Here is a 16655-nt window from a genome sequence, read left to right as displayed (position 1 = left end):
GATTTGGAGGACAGCAGCCAGGGCTCTGAAGTCCTCCCCAAGTGGAGAGTCTCTCTCCTCGGACAGCCTGAGCCTGGGGTGTCCTTGTGTTAAGGCAGCGGCAGCATTCCTCAGCTGTTCCCTGGGTACAGGAGCGGAGGGGATGTTGCACAGAGTTCTTATCCCTCAAGGGCCCCAGAGTAATTCCACTTGAGATGTGAGGCCTCTGGCAATTCAGACCCGATGTTCCACAGCTCTGAGAGCCAGGGTCAGCCCCAGGAGCTCATTCCAGGCGTGGTAGATTTGTCACCTGTAGGACAGGCTCTGTTCTAAGAAGGAAACCAGGGAGGAATTTTCTACTTTCTTCATTTTCCAGACAGCCGTGGATTAATCAACCATCAAACCAACGAAACCAACCCAAGCAAACATGTGCTGAAAGAAAGTTTATAAATACACAGCGGAATCAAGAGCTGAGGAAAGGTTGACTGGGACACAGCAGGAAGCTGTTGGAGTTGCTGAGGGGTCCCCATGGAGCAAGAGGCATCCAAGCCATGGCCCCCCACTCCCCAGTCCTCACTTGGTCGGACTACGTTGGCCTCACTACATCACGGGGTCTGACAAGCACTTTCTTGTGTATCTTCATCTCAGTTGGTCTTCTGGAAAAAGACCGTATCCTCCAGACCCTTTATTTGATGTGACTCAGTCTCCCCTCAGGCTTTTCCCATGGACAGACTCAGAGTGGTTGAGGGTAGTGACCAAGGGAAGCAGGACTTGTGACTAACTCAGTCACTGTAGGAAGGTGAACTGGAAAGTCACCAAGGGTCCCAGCACCTGTCTTTCCCCTTTTCTGTCACCCCCACCTCCAGGTCAGCCCCCACCCCATCAAGTTTCCCATCAGCTCTGGGTCCACCTCCAAGGACTGGAACCAAGACCCCAGGACATGAGGCTCAGCTAGTGAAACAGGAGATAATTAATGGCAGCCTTCAGTTTTCACATAAACTGCCTCTTTGTCCATTCGCCATTGAACACCTAAACCTTCTTTCTTAGGCAAATTTGGCCAGGGATGGACAAAGTATGGTGACCCTTCCCAGTCCTCCCACAGCCACAGACCACCCTCCTGTTGTCCCAATTGCCCAAGCCCCACGGGTGCCACACCATGGGCCACACTTTCTGACATGTAAACCGTCCTCCGTAGAACCCTGTGTCTCACTCCCAAGGGGCCCAAATGCTCTCTCTACCCCAAGCTCAGCGAGTGTTCATGAGTGTTCGGGAGCCAGTAGGTTAGTGAGGGCCTTCTAGAGAGGCATTCTTCCCTGAAGAAGTAGCTCTGGTCAAACAGACAAATGCAAGCTCTCTCATAAGTGCATAACTGCAAGTTTCAGGGGTGCACAGCCTGCAGGCGCCACTGCATGTTGCAGAGCCGTCAGTGGGTGACGCGCCCCTAGCCAGCCTCCTGCCTGCCTGCTGTGCAGTTGGAGGGTGCGCGCTTCTGCAGCTGGACTGCAGAGGGTGGATACCTTTGGGGTGGCATGTGGTATCTCACTTTTTTCCAAAACCTGGTCTTTATGCACTGTGACTGCTCTGTGAAGTCCCCACTCCACTGGATGGCCCCGTGCTTCTGTCTGATGTACTGGATTGACTCTGGCATGGTCATATAGTCTTCAGTTTTCCCCAGTTCAATCAGAATGACTTTCATCCCGTCCTGGATGAGGGCGTTGTAGACTGCGATTTGTTCTTCTGGCATGTTCTTCAATAGGCCAAAGCTCACCCCCCATGCGGGGTCTATGATGACCATCAGCCTCCTGCACAGCTTAGTGTTTTCATCGATGACATTGGCCACAGCTAGAAAGAAAGAAAACAGATTCAGAAGATCTCATGAGTAACACAGCCCAGGTCACAATGCTACTGAGAATATTAGAAATGGCACTGAGAAGAAAAAATAGACTTTAAGATGAACAGGACTTAGGGATGGATTAACAAAAGTGTGGAGGGGGTTTGTTTTCGTTTTTGTTTGTTTAATTAATCACCTCCTCTGTGAAGCCTTTCTGCTTTTCCCTAAAGAATCAGTTCTTTATGGTCATGAGTCACTTTTTTTTTTTTTTGTAGTTTATTGGTATGTCACCTTCCCCAGCAAACAAGTGTCTTATCGTGCCTAACTTTGTATTTCCAGACTAGCTGAACGTCTGGTATATGGTAGATGATCAACATGTTTTTTTTTTTTTAAAGTAGGTTTTAAAAGGCTAGAGAAAATGTAATTAGCTCAGATATTGTGTTAATCTTGTATTTGTGTTTTCCTCTTGTTCTTTATAGCTATTTAAATGACCAGGATCTATGCAACTGACTTGGAAACCTACTGATTGCTTGGGAAGGGAGGGGAGGGTTCTTTAAACACCCATCGCTGCAAACATTCTTTGGCCTGCAATTGCCTCCTGTAGAATATAAGAATAGACTGCAACCTCTAAGGACAGAGTCTTCTTGTTTGGCTTATTTTTGTATCCCTAGTGCCTAGAATAGTAGCCAGCACATAGAGTACTCAATAAATATTTGCTGAAGAAGTGAGTGAGTAACATTTCCTAGTGACTAAAAAAGGATGTTTATTTCAGATTTCAGCCATTTTACTGTACTTTTCCGTTTTACGGGGAGAGAACAGAGGACAGGAGGGAACTTCTGGGTTGGGCGTCCAATGTGTGCTAAGCTCCATACTTTCCCTTCTCAGATTTTCTCATCCAGGTCGCTCAGCTGAGTCAGGGAAGTTTTCTTATTCCCATTTTACAGACGAGACAACTGAGGTTCAGAGATGTCCATTGAATTGCCCAAAGCTATGATCCTGTTAAATGGGAGAAGTAAATTTAAAAATCTCCCATTTTATTTAGGTGGGGAAGGAGCGAGGGGGGTTGAGGTTTATAAAATCACCTTTAAACATGACCTGATTTAAATATTCAAACTGATAGAGAACACTCTGCAGTTAGTCTCAGTGACATGAGGGCAAATGACCACTTGTCTCTTTTTGGTCTTTTGGCCAAGACCACGTCACGGGCCACTGTTCATGTGCATGGATTAAGTACATCCTTACTCTAAAGTGAGACTCACACGACTGCCCCCGCGAATGCCAGTCACGGTGGTGCAGGAATGAGCTGCGTGGAGAAGGGAGCCTGCAGGCTCTGGTCACAGCCTGCCTGAGGTTCCACGGGGAAGGCGAGCAGAGTTGCCGCTCTTTGTAGAGTGAAGGAAGAGAGAGGGTCTTTTTTATTATTATTATTTTTATACCTCACTTAGTACACAACTTGTCCGGGGAACTCATCCCTGCCAAATATGAATAACTTATATCTGCACTGCTGCTCCAGCACCTCGGGCAGGATCTTCAACACCAGCGTGTCCACATCGTGACTCTGGCTTTCACTTTGAGGCTTTGGGTAAAAGATGTATGCATCATACAGCTTCCCATCTGAAAAGGAAGTGGGGCAAGCTCAAGGAATCATTCCCACCAAATTCTCTCACGTGAGCAAGGGGAGAACCCGAGGTGCTGCCATGATGTGCTTTTGGCTTGGGTTTAGTGACTTCAGAGTGCCCTGCTGGCTGGTGCCAGGCACTGCCACGCTATGACATCTCACTCTCACAAATCATATTGCAAGGTTTCATCCACACTACACAAGAATGGAGGTGAGACTGGGAAGGTTGCACCATTTCCACCATTCTTAATTCCATCCCAAGTCTTGATTCTAAGCCCACTGCTCCTGTGATGTGGCTGGTAATGAGAATTAAGAGCAGCAGACGCCACCCATGTTACCCTTGGTGGGGCCTGTGCACAGAGTTCTACCCTAACTGCACCAGGAAAAACAGGCCTAATCCCTCCTAATTTAGACCCACCAGTGAATTCCATCACTGCAATTGTGCAGAATTGTGTCATACAGAGAACGAGCATCTGAGCAGACCCTAAGGATCTGCCATGCCATTCTGAGAAGTCAAGCATGACAGCACGTCACCACTGTCACAATGAGCAGTATTTACTGAGCAACCACTAAAAACAATCTCTGTGCTCACCAGTGCAAGGATGCACAAGACCCGGGATCTAACTGGGCAGACTGTTCACATGCACAGAGCAAAAACAGCATAAGGCACCACAAGACTGCAACAGCTAAGTGAACAGCAGAGACAGGAAGAAAGGAAACTCCCTACTGTCTGGAGTTCCTGAAAAAACTTCAAAATGGTGTGCAACAGCTCCTGGATTTTAAAGGGTGAGGAGGGTTTAGAAGGAAGTGTGGGTCTGAGAGTGAAGGGTGAGCAGGCACAAAGAGGGCCTTCCCAGGAGTTCTGTGAATGACACACTTCAGCAGGGCAAGAGGGCTTGCATGGGAGGACAGGGACTGTGGGTGTCGCATTGGAAAATGTGATTTCAAGGTCCGGGCCACTTGGAAAGTCACAGCCAACCTAATGGGGAACCCGAGAGGGGAGCTTTCTTTTCTATCCCTTTTCATGGGAGTTTGTTTGATGAACGGGCTTGGAGATGGGGTGCTTCGAAGATTAACAAGAGAAGGCAAAATCTTGCTTTTCTCTAGTTGTCTAAGTGACAATAGTTAACACATATACTGAACTTTACAGTTTACATGTTGCCTTTTCTCATTCCATCAGTTCTCACACCAACCTCTGCCAACCTTCAGGTTTCTGCTCTTGGCCATCCTGTGAAGAATGATAATGCACAAGCATATGCACATACGTGCACACCTGTGCACACACGTGTACACATGCGGTCGTGTGCACACGTGTCCCCGTGTGCACAGTCCTACACACGCAGTCATGCATATGCATGCACGTGTACATGTGATTGCACACACACATGCACACATATACACTCTTTCTCTGCCTTCCCACCCTCTGTGATGAAAGGAAGCCATGTGAGAGTGGGGACTTGGGCTCCCTGCTCTGCTCTCAGCACCTAGAGCAGGAGCTGGTGCAGAAGAGGTCTCAGTCAGCACTTGCCAAATGTCTGCATAAAGCTTGATTTTACAGAGGCCCAAAGAGGTTATAACAATGTTGGGGACAGGTCAATTTCAGCTTTAAAAGTGGAATCATAGGGCAGGTACAAAAGGAATGATTAACTCTGTGTCTAGAGTTGGCAAAAACCCAACACAACTAAAAATCCTTGTGGAATCTTGTAGGTCACTGGTCTGGACCACCACTCAAACAAGTGGATATTTTTCTGTATTAAATTTAAAGTCATACATTTGACTTTCCAAAGCCAGAGGATTGTAGAATAGAAAAAATTTTTGAAAAGAAACATTTCATAGAGTTCTTATGTTTCTGAACTTTTAGGGAATCAAATTTTTCTGTTTAAACATTTGGTCGTATTTCTCCCTTTGCTTCTGATCAGGGTTTGGTCGTGCTGGTGCTCCGTTCACCACAGAGAGAAGCCTCCCCAGCAAAGCGGTATTTCCTGGCCTCGTAACTACAGTGAACATCCAGGTTCATTGCCACTTCTGTCTCAAGCCCTGCCACTGGTAACTCTTTTCTCTCAATCTGTTTCTCTTTTTTCCCCACTGCCTCTGATTATGAAACAAACACACCACTTTTACTAGGTTATTCTCTCTTTTGCTAGTGTCCCATGTTCCCTGTCTGTAAGCAGGGTGTCTAGGACACAGGCACTTTTGGGCATCCAAACTCAGGAGAAGGGATCTGGGTAGCGAGAAAGTCTCACACCTTTCAAAAACTCAAAATATAAAAATATCCCCAATTTTGGGGTCATCTTTTCCCCCCCTTTCTTTCTGACTAAGCATTTGAATAGAGATATGACTTGCTGACTTGTCCTCAAAATGCAGAGTTTTCCCTCACCTTCACCATGACCGGGGTGTCATTTCCTGAAATACAGCAAAAGAGCAGTGGGAGCTTTTGCCTTTCGCAGGCAACAGCAGCCGGCACTTCCCGGCTTTGCCTGTCACGATCACTTGTGAGGAGCACGGCTGCATCCTAGGAGTGTGATAAGCAACCCGAGGCCAGCAAGGCTGCAGGAGCTCTCTGAAGTCTCCCAGCTGGTAAATGCACAGCCTTGATCTCAGCCCAGGGCCAGGGTCCCTCTGGTGTGGCTAAAATAGGAATTAGGAGCAGGAACGTCTCAGAGCTTGTCCCTCATGGGTCCTGTGCAACTGCGTCAGACTGTATTTTCCAAAAACAGCTCCAGCAATGTTTCTAGTCCCACACATTCTTTCAGAACTTTACCACACCCCCACAAAGAGGCAGGATCTGTTTCTTCTCCTTGAAATTGGGTAGGCCTCTGCAGCTGCCCAGACAAATAGAATGTGGAGGAGTTGACCTAGAAATTAAGATGTTAGGTTATAAAAAACCCATGGCTTTTGCCTGGCTCTCTTGCTCTTGAGACACATGTTCTTGGAAGCCGGCCACTGTGCTGCAAGGAAGCCTGAAGCAGGCCACACAGAGAGGTCGCTTCAGGAGGCCCCTGTGGAGAGGGGCTGAGGCCACCAAAGACAGCCAAAATCAACTGCCGCTCCTCCAGCTGAGACCCCAGACATCCCGGAGCTGAGACAGGCCGTCCCCGCTGTGCCTGTCCACACTCCTGGCCCACACACCCCATTAGCAGTGCTTGTTTTGTGCCACCGAGTTTTGAGGTAATTTGCTTCCCAGCTGTAGTAACTAGAACAGTAACTGAGGAGATAACAATGAACAGCAACAAGTAACAATGTGCTGGACACCTCCCACTGTCTTTCACCAAGAAGATTCCAGAAGTGCAGACCTACTAGCGAGCGTTCTGAGGAAACTGGGCCCTGCGGCAGACGCTTGCACGGCACGTCTCTGTAATGCTGAGGTGACAGTTACCCAGGTCCTGGCCAAGTCCCTTTATTTTCTGAGCATACCACCAACCCTCCTTCAGTGTCTAAGCATGTGCGTATGCCTTTACTGGCTGTTGGCTTAAGATACAAAGGCTCATTTGAATAAGTCAATATTTATGAAAGACTACCTAAAGATCATTCAATTCTCTGCTTTCTCTTGATATGATATTGTTAAATTTTAGACCTGACCAAACCAGACTGGTGGGAAAATCAAACAGATTCAATCTGGCCTTCCTGTAAATGTTTTTACTGAATTGCATAAGGTTTGGCTTTTAGCCTCAACATGCATTAGAGACAGTAGAAGAAAAGCCACATTAAACATGTTATTACATTTGCCATGGGAATGTTGAGGCAGACAGGGTTTCTTACATCATCCTGTTTTAAAATAACTCCCTACAAAAAATCTCCCTTGAAACTAGCCCCGGAAAATCCATGTTCTTTCATGAGCAACTGGAAGGTTTCTGTGAACAGCACACGATGGATCTTGTAATCACCTTTCTTTTAGCTTTGAAAGCAAATTCACCTCTAAACCCATCCAAGATTTGTCGTTAACTCCCCCTGATTTATTTCACCATTTTACCTTTTTTCCCCTTTGTTCACTGTACCTATTTTGTTTTTATTTTATTTTAACACTCACTTGTACATATTTGTGGGGTGCAGTGTTTTGCTTCAACTGTGCTGTTTTTAATCTGTCTGTTCTACAGGTGCATTCTCCATAAGCCTATTTGGAATAAGGTGAGGCACATGCAGATCTCTCCAGTGCATTTTTAAGCTGAGCTTTCCGTTCTTGTGCACACCTGCACACCTGGCAGGACAATCATAAAAGTGCCTCGGATTTGAATGAGTATATACAGAATCTGCCAACTTCAGCCAGGCCTGTCAATGGCTCTGACTGAAATTGTGTCACACACACCTAACTATTTATTAGTGGTCTTATCAAGCTTAATCCAGCTGGTGGCATAAATGACTTATCACAAGAGGGACATAATGTCTCTCTCCCCCTCATTTGTATCTGCCGTCCATTACTCGGAGTGCTCCCAGATAACTCAGGAAACATCCTCCAGGGAAACAAAGCTGTAAACAGGATCTGAGACTTATCTCGGAGTCTCATCACCAGCTCATTGTCAAAGCCAACACTCAGCGGGAAGGGATGTGATTACAGGGTAGTTCTCATGGAGTGAACTGTAGAGAATTAAATCACAAAGTGCACACATTTCTGAGTTTAAACAAACAAGGAGGACCACTGGCTGCATGTCAGCTCCGATCTCCAAATGCTCAGCCCTGGGTTCAGAATTCGAGCTGCAGCCTAGTCTCAGCAGAGAGTGAGGCTCCCTGAGCAGCTCACATGCCCAGCTCCTCCCGCTCAGGGTGAGTCACTATTTTTTCTCTTCCTGCTGGGCCGACCACGCACTCTGCACATCATGGCTGCAGTCACACTCCTGGGAGGGGTGTGAGTCACTGAGGGAGACACACCGTGGGGCCAGAACACCATGCAAAGTGACACAGTCCTCCAATAGTCGAAGAACAGAAAACAACAGAACCATTCACATGTGTGTCAGGAAAAATAAGTGCGGGTGGACTGAATTGTCTTCTCAAATGGATGCAGGCAGGAGGACAGTCATGGGTGGGCTCAGACAGGGCAGCCTCTGCAGTGACCACAGCCAAAAATTGAAAGCCCTCATCCAGTCAGGCCATCTGCAGTGCTTGCAAGACTTCAGTTGTGCTGCATATGCAAGGCTCGATTGAATTTTGCCATCAAAATGGAGTTTGGTGCTCTCTACATGGCTCAAGGGTTGCTAATTTTGAATTCTGAAATTTAACTTAGAATCAAGTCTGAGTTAGGACATCCGTGTTTTATAAAACATGTGGACAACTTATGCTGTGTATTTAGTGTGCAAAGCAGGCCCTCAGTGTAAATGGTGCTCTTCTGTGTGTCAGTTACTCATAAAACTCGCCTGAACACCCAGTTCTGCCCTTTTCCTCCTCTTGTCACTGCATGTCTCTGGACTTGAAAGGTATAAATTTGTGCATCTCCATGCTTGTCAGCTGCACAGATTTCTTTTGACCTTATGCTAATATTTCCATCCAAATAGCACAAAGATTTACAACTACAATGGTGGAAAATGCCTGTCCCCCAGAGTGTCAGAGTCACAAAGAAGATTTCTGTGTCAAATAGCGCTGGCAGGACACAGACACCACAGACTAAAACCCCAGAGTAGAGTGGTGGGGGGGCAGCTTGCTTTGACCTCCAGGCAAGCAGCGGAGCCCCCGTGCCCCGGCCCCTGCTGAGTGCTTTCCGGCACAGAGCTCAGCTCAGTCACTTGCCAGCTCTCGGCGAGGTGGGATTCGCTTGATTTCTTCTTCGGTTTTTCCTTTTTCTTTACTTCCTTCCTTCCCTTTTCTTTTGTTCCTTCCTCCCTCTGTCTCTCCTTTCATCCCTCCTTCCCTCCCTCCCTTCCTTCCTCCCTGCCTTTATTCCTGTCTTCTTTTCTATAGCTGAGAATTAGAAGAAAATTAAATATCTTTCTAAGTTCATACGGGGAGAAGCGGAAAACTCACACTCAGACTTAGGTTCATCTCTCTCTCTACCGAGGACAGGGCCTAGAGATCCGCACCCACAGGGTGCCACAGGGTGCATCACTCCCCATAACACAAAGCGCCGCTGTGCTGAGCACACATCATGATGCAGAGACCTGGCTCTATGAGGAATTTTCCTCTTTTGCAAACACTGACGGATGTGAGGGCCTTTCTAACACGGTTGCAGTGGGACCCTGAGGATGACCTGCTCCTGCTACTTGTCACTAGGACCTGGAAGCCTTATTTGATGGAAGGACACTGATGAGCACAGACAGATCTTTTCTCTGAAGCATAAGCAGTTCCACGGGATTCCTTCCTTTAAATTTGCAACAACATGAAAGGCCAGCTAGTAAAATACGACAAAGTGTGTTAAAGTGGTTATACGGGTGAGCAGGTAACAAATTTGAGGCGTTTTTTAGTGATTACACACACTTACCTTCTATGGTCCCAGTAGAACGGAAGGCACTGCGGTACCAAAGAACAATGTCGATCTTGAAAATGTTGTAGACGCACACAGCAGACACAGCCACAAGTGCCAAGGCACCAAGCCCTCCTACCAAGTAAGCTCGAAAATCTGGAGCTACAAATGACAGCAAAATAATAAGAATACAGAGTCAAGTATATCCTCTACTAATACAGATCACATTCTAAATGCCAAATGGAAATATATAAACGTCAATAAGGGCACTGCTTAAATGTTTCTTTAAAGTTAAGTAATAGGCTTGGGAGTAGAGTAATCTGATCTGGACTGTGAATTTTAGGAAAGAGATGGGTTCTTGGGAACCCAGGAGAGGAAAATTCCTCAGCGCGCTGGATACTGATAGCTGGTCCCAGCTGCATGAGGACCGCTTTGCAAACCCACATATCTGGGTTCTGCTACCTGCAAGCCTTATGTGACAACACTAGACTCTCCAGGGGCCCAGCCCAAATAAGTTTACTGGGAGGTTCCCTAGGTGGTTCTGTTGCATGTTGGCGATTGCAACACTGTTACTGTTCCGACTGGTTCCCGGCCACTCAACACTGAGCAGCAAGGCTCCCATCACAAATAAAGGGCCATCAGCTGTCTTTCCTGGAAGCCACTGCTGCTGGCTCCACAAGACTGGCCGAGAGCCAGAGCGTCACCCAACCCTCCCCGTGACAGAGGAGCCTGAGAGACATGGCCTCGGGCAGGGCGTGTGCAGCCCTCTGTGCCCGAGAATCGTGGTGCCGGGCGATGATGAGCACAGCACGAGTGGCGGGCAGAGCCCAAGGAGCAGAACCAGTTCCTCTGGCACTGCAAGTCCGCAAAACACGCTTCTACGTGTCCAAGAAGAGGAACCGCCCAACCGCCTGCGTGCCACAGCCCAGACCCTGCCCCGATGCAGGAGCCTCCAGGGTGGAGAGAGCTGGAAAAGAGGAAGGAGGAGGGAGGAAGAGAGAAACCCCCATCCTCGGAACCCACCTCGCACACCGCTTCCTCCATCGGCCCTTCCTGAGCCTCCCTCCTCACCAGAGGTGGGCGAGGAGGGGAAGGACAAGGGTCCTTTCTTCTCACCCCCCAGAACACTTTTATTTTTAAAATGCTCATTAAGAGCTTATCACAACAGGCCCTAAGCCACACCATGCTGTAGGCATCTCGAGGCCCAACACTTCCTATTTGTTATCGTGTGTCTCTAAATACTTCACACAATAAAGCCAACAACTGAAACCACATTCGGTACCCCCCCCAAACTAAGTCCTGCTGCAGCCAGGTGAACTGCTCTCTACGTGGGTGCCTGATCGAATCCTGACCACTTTTTAGAACTTCTGGCTCCCAACCATGAGAGACCCCCCACCCCCTTGCTCTTTCCCAGCTTGTGATTCCTTCTTGGAGCAAAAATGCCACTTCTTCCTCTGGGAGGATCCAGGTCAGGCAAGTTTTAGTGTATATTTTAGAGATCTTGGTAGTGAAAACTGTCATGATAGGAAGATCATGCCCACAACATTTATGGGATTCTAAAAGCCCCTGGCAATAGACAGGAGAGATGGTCTGAAATTTCTGGGTTGATCATTCCTTGCATTCAGGAGTGTTGATACCTTCTGCTCTGTAAATGAGTTTAAAGATGATTAAATCAAATCAGGACATTGATGAATAAATTCAAAGGGAATAGGGGCTTTGAAATAGAAATAAATAGAAAATTCACTGTTGACATATATACCAGATGCCCTGGCATATATATAAAGGAGGTATTTGCCAGCTGAGTCCATATGGCTACCCCCAGCCTCCAACTGAGACAGTAGGTGAGAACAAGTAATCAAAGGAAATTCACAGAGGGGTACATCTGATCTAAACAACTTTCTAGTGATCCATTTCAGACAAACCAAATAAAATTCAAATCTGGATGTGTCTTCAACAAAAACAAGGAGGTCAAATGGAGAAGCTGGAACCATAACTCTGCCCCCAAGAAAACCAACAAGAGGCTTGAGTTTAGAGGATGATGTTCCTGAGAACTCAGGGCAAATAAAACAAAGCGCACAGGACCAAACACACTGCATGTGAGATTGGAAGTGAGTGTTGGTAGGAACAGAGATGAATTTAGTAAGCACAGCTTCTTAATCAGCCTAAAACAAAGCGAACAAAGGACCCCTCCCTCCTTGCACATGATTGACAGGTATTAGCTGGTGACAGCATAGTGCCTCGGAGCCAGGACGTGGTCTCAGAATCCTTCTGAACACAGATACCAGTAAGTCTGTACTGGCATGGAAATCTGCATTGGCCAACTTCAGTCTAGGTTAACAAACCAAGAGCTCCAACTTCTAGGTTGAGGCAGATTTCAGTTGTAACCACTTCAGGTCTTGTGGAATCTCCAAGGCTTTACACAATCAGCTTCCCCTCCTTTCCCTGGGGTGGACCCAGAATCACTCCCTCTCGGCTGAGCCAGGTTGCATTTCTGATGGAAGCTACTGCGGAGCGAGAGGGGAGGAGAGGCCAGCCGATCCTGCCCTGCTCCCTGGGTGAAAAATGATCCTGTCCTCACCGGCCTACCACACACTGCTGCAAAGGCCTCAAAGTCACTTCCTTCATCAAAACACGGGGCCCACAGAGACCTGCCTTTGTCTCTGCTCCGATCCTCTGGTCTGCAGGGAAAATGAGAGAGAGAACTAAGAAATGAGTGGGATCAGGTAGACCAGGGAGACCCCGAAAGCCAAGCCAGGGCTTCCAGTTCATCCCAGGGATAAGCATGTGTCACTAATGTCCAGGCAGGGGTGGCAGGGTGATAGCCACCCTGGGAGAAGATGACTCTACAATGGTCACCAGAATATATTGGACTAGAAAAAATCCTCAAGGCAAAGAAACCACTAAAAAAATTGATATAATCCTCCAAATGGCACCTAATAATGTTAAGAACCAGGATAATACTAATAAAAATAAGCACTTTTTAAAGAATTCACGAAATGTCAGGCTGTGTGCTTGGTTTATAAAAGTATCTCATCAGAGTCTCTCACACACTGCTAGCCCTAGCAGTAAATATTGGTAAATCACACTGGAGAACAGTATGGCATTATTTAGAAAAGCTAATGACAGGCTCTCATCTGGAAATTCTACTCCGAATGATGTATCACAGAGGGACGCACATACTTGGATACCAGGACACACATACAGAAATTTTCATAGCAGCATTATTTGTTAAAAGTCCCAAACTGGGAACAATGCCAATGACCACATATTTATAGTAGAATGGATACATCGTGACCTAGTCATTCAACAGAACAGGACTCAGCAATGGAGATGAATGGACTATAGTTACCTGCAGCATCATCGATGTGCCAACATACCCCACACACCTGAGCAAAGAAGCAGAGATAAAAGGAAACATCCTGTATAAGCTCTTAACGCTCAAAAACAGGCCAAACTAAACTATTCTTAGGGATATCAGTGCAGATGGAAAAGCAAAGAAATGACTTTTTATTAGTTGTTATGTGATCCATATATTCTGTGTGTCCTTTACTATATGTATGTTATATTCCACAATTAAAAAAAAAGAAAATCCCAGTTGTTTCTCAGAACAATGCTTGAAGGAAGGTAGTGTTATGATCCTCATTTACAGACGAGGAAAAGCAGGCACAGAGAGGCTGCGTAACAGTTCTGAGTTCACACGGCTCACACATGGCAAAGCCAGGATCTGATCCTAAAAACCTGGACCCTAAAGGCCTGGGTTGGAACCACTCTGCCACCTCGCTTGCTAGGGGGAGCAGGCAGGCGGGGATGGCTGCAGCAGGCAGGCCCTGCATAGGAAGGCTGTGCAGACCTCGGCAACTGCAACTGGGTGGAGGCACGAGGGAAGCAGAAGAGGGCATCAGAGCAACCCCAGATTCTGAGCCTGGATAATGTGGAAGATATGGGGGTACCAGGAACAAACATGAAAAAAAACAGGAAGAGAACCCAGAGGTTTGAGAGGATAATATGCTTCCAATCTTTAGCCCAATGTGCCCGCAGTCCAGTACACAGCTGCGAATGCAGGCTGCCACGTGGGAAGAGAGAAGAGAGCTGGAGATCTGGAATTTGCACCTGCACAGGGTTGACAGTGATACCATAAAAGGAGGGGAGATTAGTGGGGACGAGGATGCAGAAAGAAAACAGCACCGATGCTGGGACTTCAAGAATCACTGTGAGGTGCCATAGAGAAAGATGGGATGCACGCAATTGACTGGGGGAAAGTGATGGAAAGTGACTCTCCATGACAAGGAGAAGCCAGGGAGAAGAGCAAAAGTGGACAGTGGTGGCAGATGAGCCCAAGGCTCCTTCCACATGACACAACACAAGAGGATTCCCCACGGGTCCGGGGTGAGGAGAGGAGGGGCTGTGCTCACTCACAGTCCGGGCAGCTGGAGACAGAGTGACCTTGGCCCCCAGATCACAGAAGCAAGGTGAGAATGTGCACACCTGGAAATGCTGGCTGCCATGGACATCTCCTTAATAGCCCCTGTTCTAAGGGAGGTGACGGACACTTATATGTGGTTATGAGCTGAGCATGAGCAAAAACACGTGCTGGCTCCTGTGGCAACCACTATATTTTGTATTAAGTTCTAGAAAAACATTTCTGATGGGACTTTAGCTAGATGCATGTGAACATGGGTTTAAATGATCTTTAAGGGACACTAGCAAATACAGGCCCTCTCTCGCACATAATTAGCCACACACACAAAAATGATATTAATAGAATCAAGAAAAAAAACTGTCTTGGTCAACCACATGGCATTTTACAAGGTAGTTCATACACTTCCCCTGGAATGTTATGAATTTAAAGTTGTTCTGAAGATTCTGATTTTACCCTTAACTGTCTATTCTCCAGCTTTATTACCTCTAATGGATAAGCTCTGAACAGGGTTAGGAGAGTAGTCTGTGTACACACAGTGAGTTTGAAGCTCTCTTGCTCAAATGTTGGAATTCAGCCTCATAGATAATTTTACAAAGTTACATGGTAAAAGTCTACATAAGCATTTATTTGTACATCCAACTAGCTATAATAAATCATCTAAAAGGTGAAAATCACAAGCAAATGGTTGTAAAAGTTGAGCAATCAGGCTTAATAGCTTCTTAGAATTTTGATGTTTAAAATTTCCATGTACATTTATATGGCATTTTCTAAGTATACTGCAATAAAATCATAGCCTTACTCTGAGAACATTATCAGACACCACATCAGCTTTTCCCCAGATTTCATATTTAGTGTCTCTATTCAATACCACCCTGCTGCCTCACAAGGAGCGTTTAATACCATTTCTTTCCTGTGTTTCCTGGCCATCGTTTTGAACACACTGTATCCCACTGGAACCTCACCTGGGAGTTCTAACATGATGTATGCTGCAGACACTCCAGCACAGCACGTGAAAGGAAGGCCGTAATCCTCCATTCTTACTTCTAAGAAGGTTATGTTTACTGTGCACGAAGTGTGTTCCTGAAAAGCAGCACAGCTTCTATAAAAGAAAAGAGCTGATCATTAACCCATGAGTATTCACCCACATAAAATATTTACCCAACACATTTCATAATCCTTTTTCTGGAGATCGAGTTTTTTCCTAGAGTACACTTTGGACCATCATTTTATGCTGCAAATATTTCACTGAGTGGCCCTTTGATGTGTGTAGATTGTGAGGTTGCAAATTTGCACTTTCTTCCAGACAGTGACAAGGAAGGGGGGCTCTGTTACTACAGACGCCCTCCACGGCCCTGAGAGACTTCCCTGTCCAATCTCCACATACAGTAACTCTTCTACACTGGAAGGGCCAGCACAAGTTCTTCAGCCTTCTGACTTTGTTAACCTTCTTTCTAGACCACTAACGATTATGCACTATCTCCCCCAGAAGTCCCGTGTGGGTGATTGTTTTGCTGTCTAAGCCTTGAAGGCCCAGGCTCATGATATATCTGGATGTCTATGGGACTAGTTTTCAGCAATAGCTGAAAAAAATGAATCTTACTGCTCTGAGGCATACTTTGTGTTTTGTTCCCTAACTAGGTTTTAGGAAGACTGATAACACGAACATGTCACACTGCTTTCAACCAGACGCCTGGCCATGCACAGGCCTGAGAAGTTCTTTGAAAGATGAAGCCAGTGGGACGGATAAGGAGGCAGTGAGAAGTGTCTAAAAAAGGCAGTAGTAACACCAAATTATTTTAGATGGAGAAATTCTTGCTAGTTTTTAGAGAATCCAGAAAAGCAGAACACCTACTCCAATCCCTCTCTGATTCGTTTGGATTCATTGTAGTAAGTATCCGCCAAAGTGTCATTGACTGTCCAGCACTGTCGATTTGTGTTGTCCCTTGTGTCCGTTATGTTGCAGTCCATGACAAGGGTGGAGCCTGTAAAACCCAAATTCATAAATATTAAATGAAAGTTCTACAAATTTTCAAATTTGTTATCACTTTGCTTTTGAGGCTTGATTATCTTTTGATTACCAGCAATACCCCCCTGGGTCAATGTTAATCTCTTTTCTTCTCTCCCTGGACAGAGATCATGAGGGACAAGTGGCCTTCCGGGGAATCTGCTGTAAAGGGATTCGCATATGCCGACAAATATCACCAGCTTCTGATGAGTGTTTTCCTCAACATCTGGCAACAAATACTACTTCTACTCCTAGCAACATTGGCAAAGAACTTGACAGTTTACAAAGTATTTTCTGCACATTTTCTCCTTCAGTTTTCACATCTTCAATACAATCCTACAATGCAGGAAAAGGGGAGGAGTATTACCCTCATGTTATAGATGAGAAAATTGAAGTTCAGATACATTGAGGGACTTG

General features: G+C 46.3%; 1 protein-coding gene across 1 annotated transcript in view; it reads right to left on the bottom strand.

The window, feature by feature from the left end:
- Nucleotides 1-1420: 1420 nt before the first annotated feature.
- LOC134362638 (interleukin-1 receptor-like 2) overlaps nt 1421-16655 on the bottom strand; it is a 60986-nt gene continuing 45751 nt past the window's right edge. Inside the window, 6 exon segments of the mRNA XM_063077819.1 lie at nt 1421-1821; nt 3070-3155; nt 3259-3424; nt 9832-9975; nt 15196-15332; nt 16086-16215. Coding sequence (XP_062933889.1) covers nt 1421-1821; nt 3070-3155; nt 3259-3424; nt 9832-9975; nt 15196-15332; nt 16086-16215 — 1064 coding nt within the window.

The sequence above is a fragment of the Cynocephalus volans genome, chromosome 14 (assembly GCF_027409185.1).
Source record: "Cynocephalus volans isolate mCynVol1 chromosome 14, mCynVol1.pri, whole genome shotgun sequence".
Lineage (NCBI taxonomy): Eukaryota > Metazoa > Chordata > Mammalia > Dermoptera > Cynocephalidae > Cynocephalus > Cynocephalus volans.
This window is presented reverse-complemented; position numbering and strand designations above follow the sequence as displayed.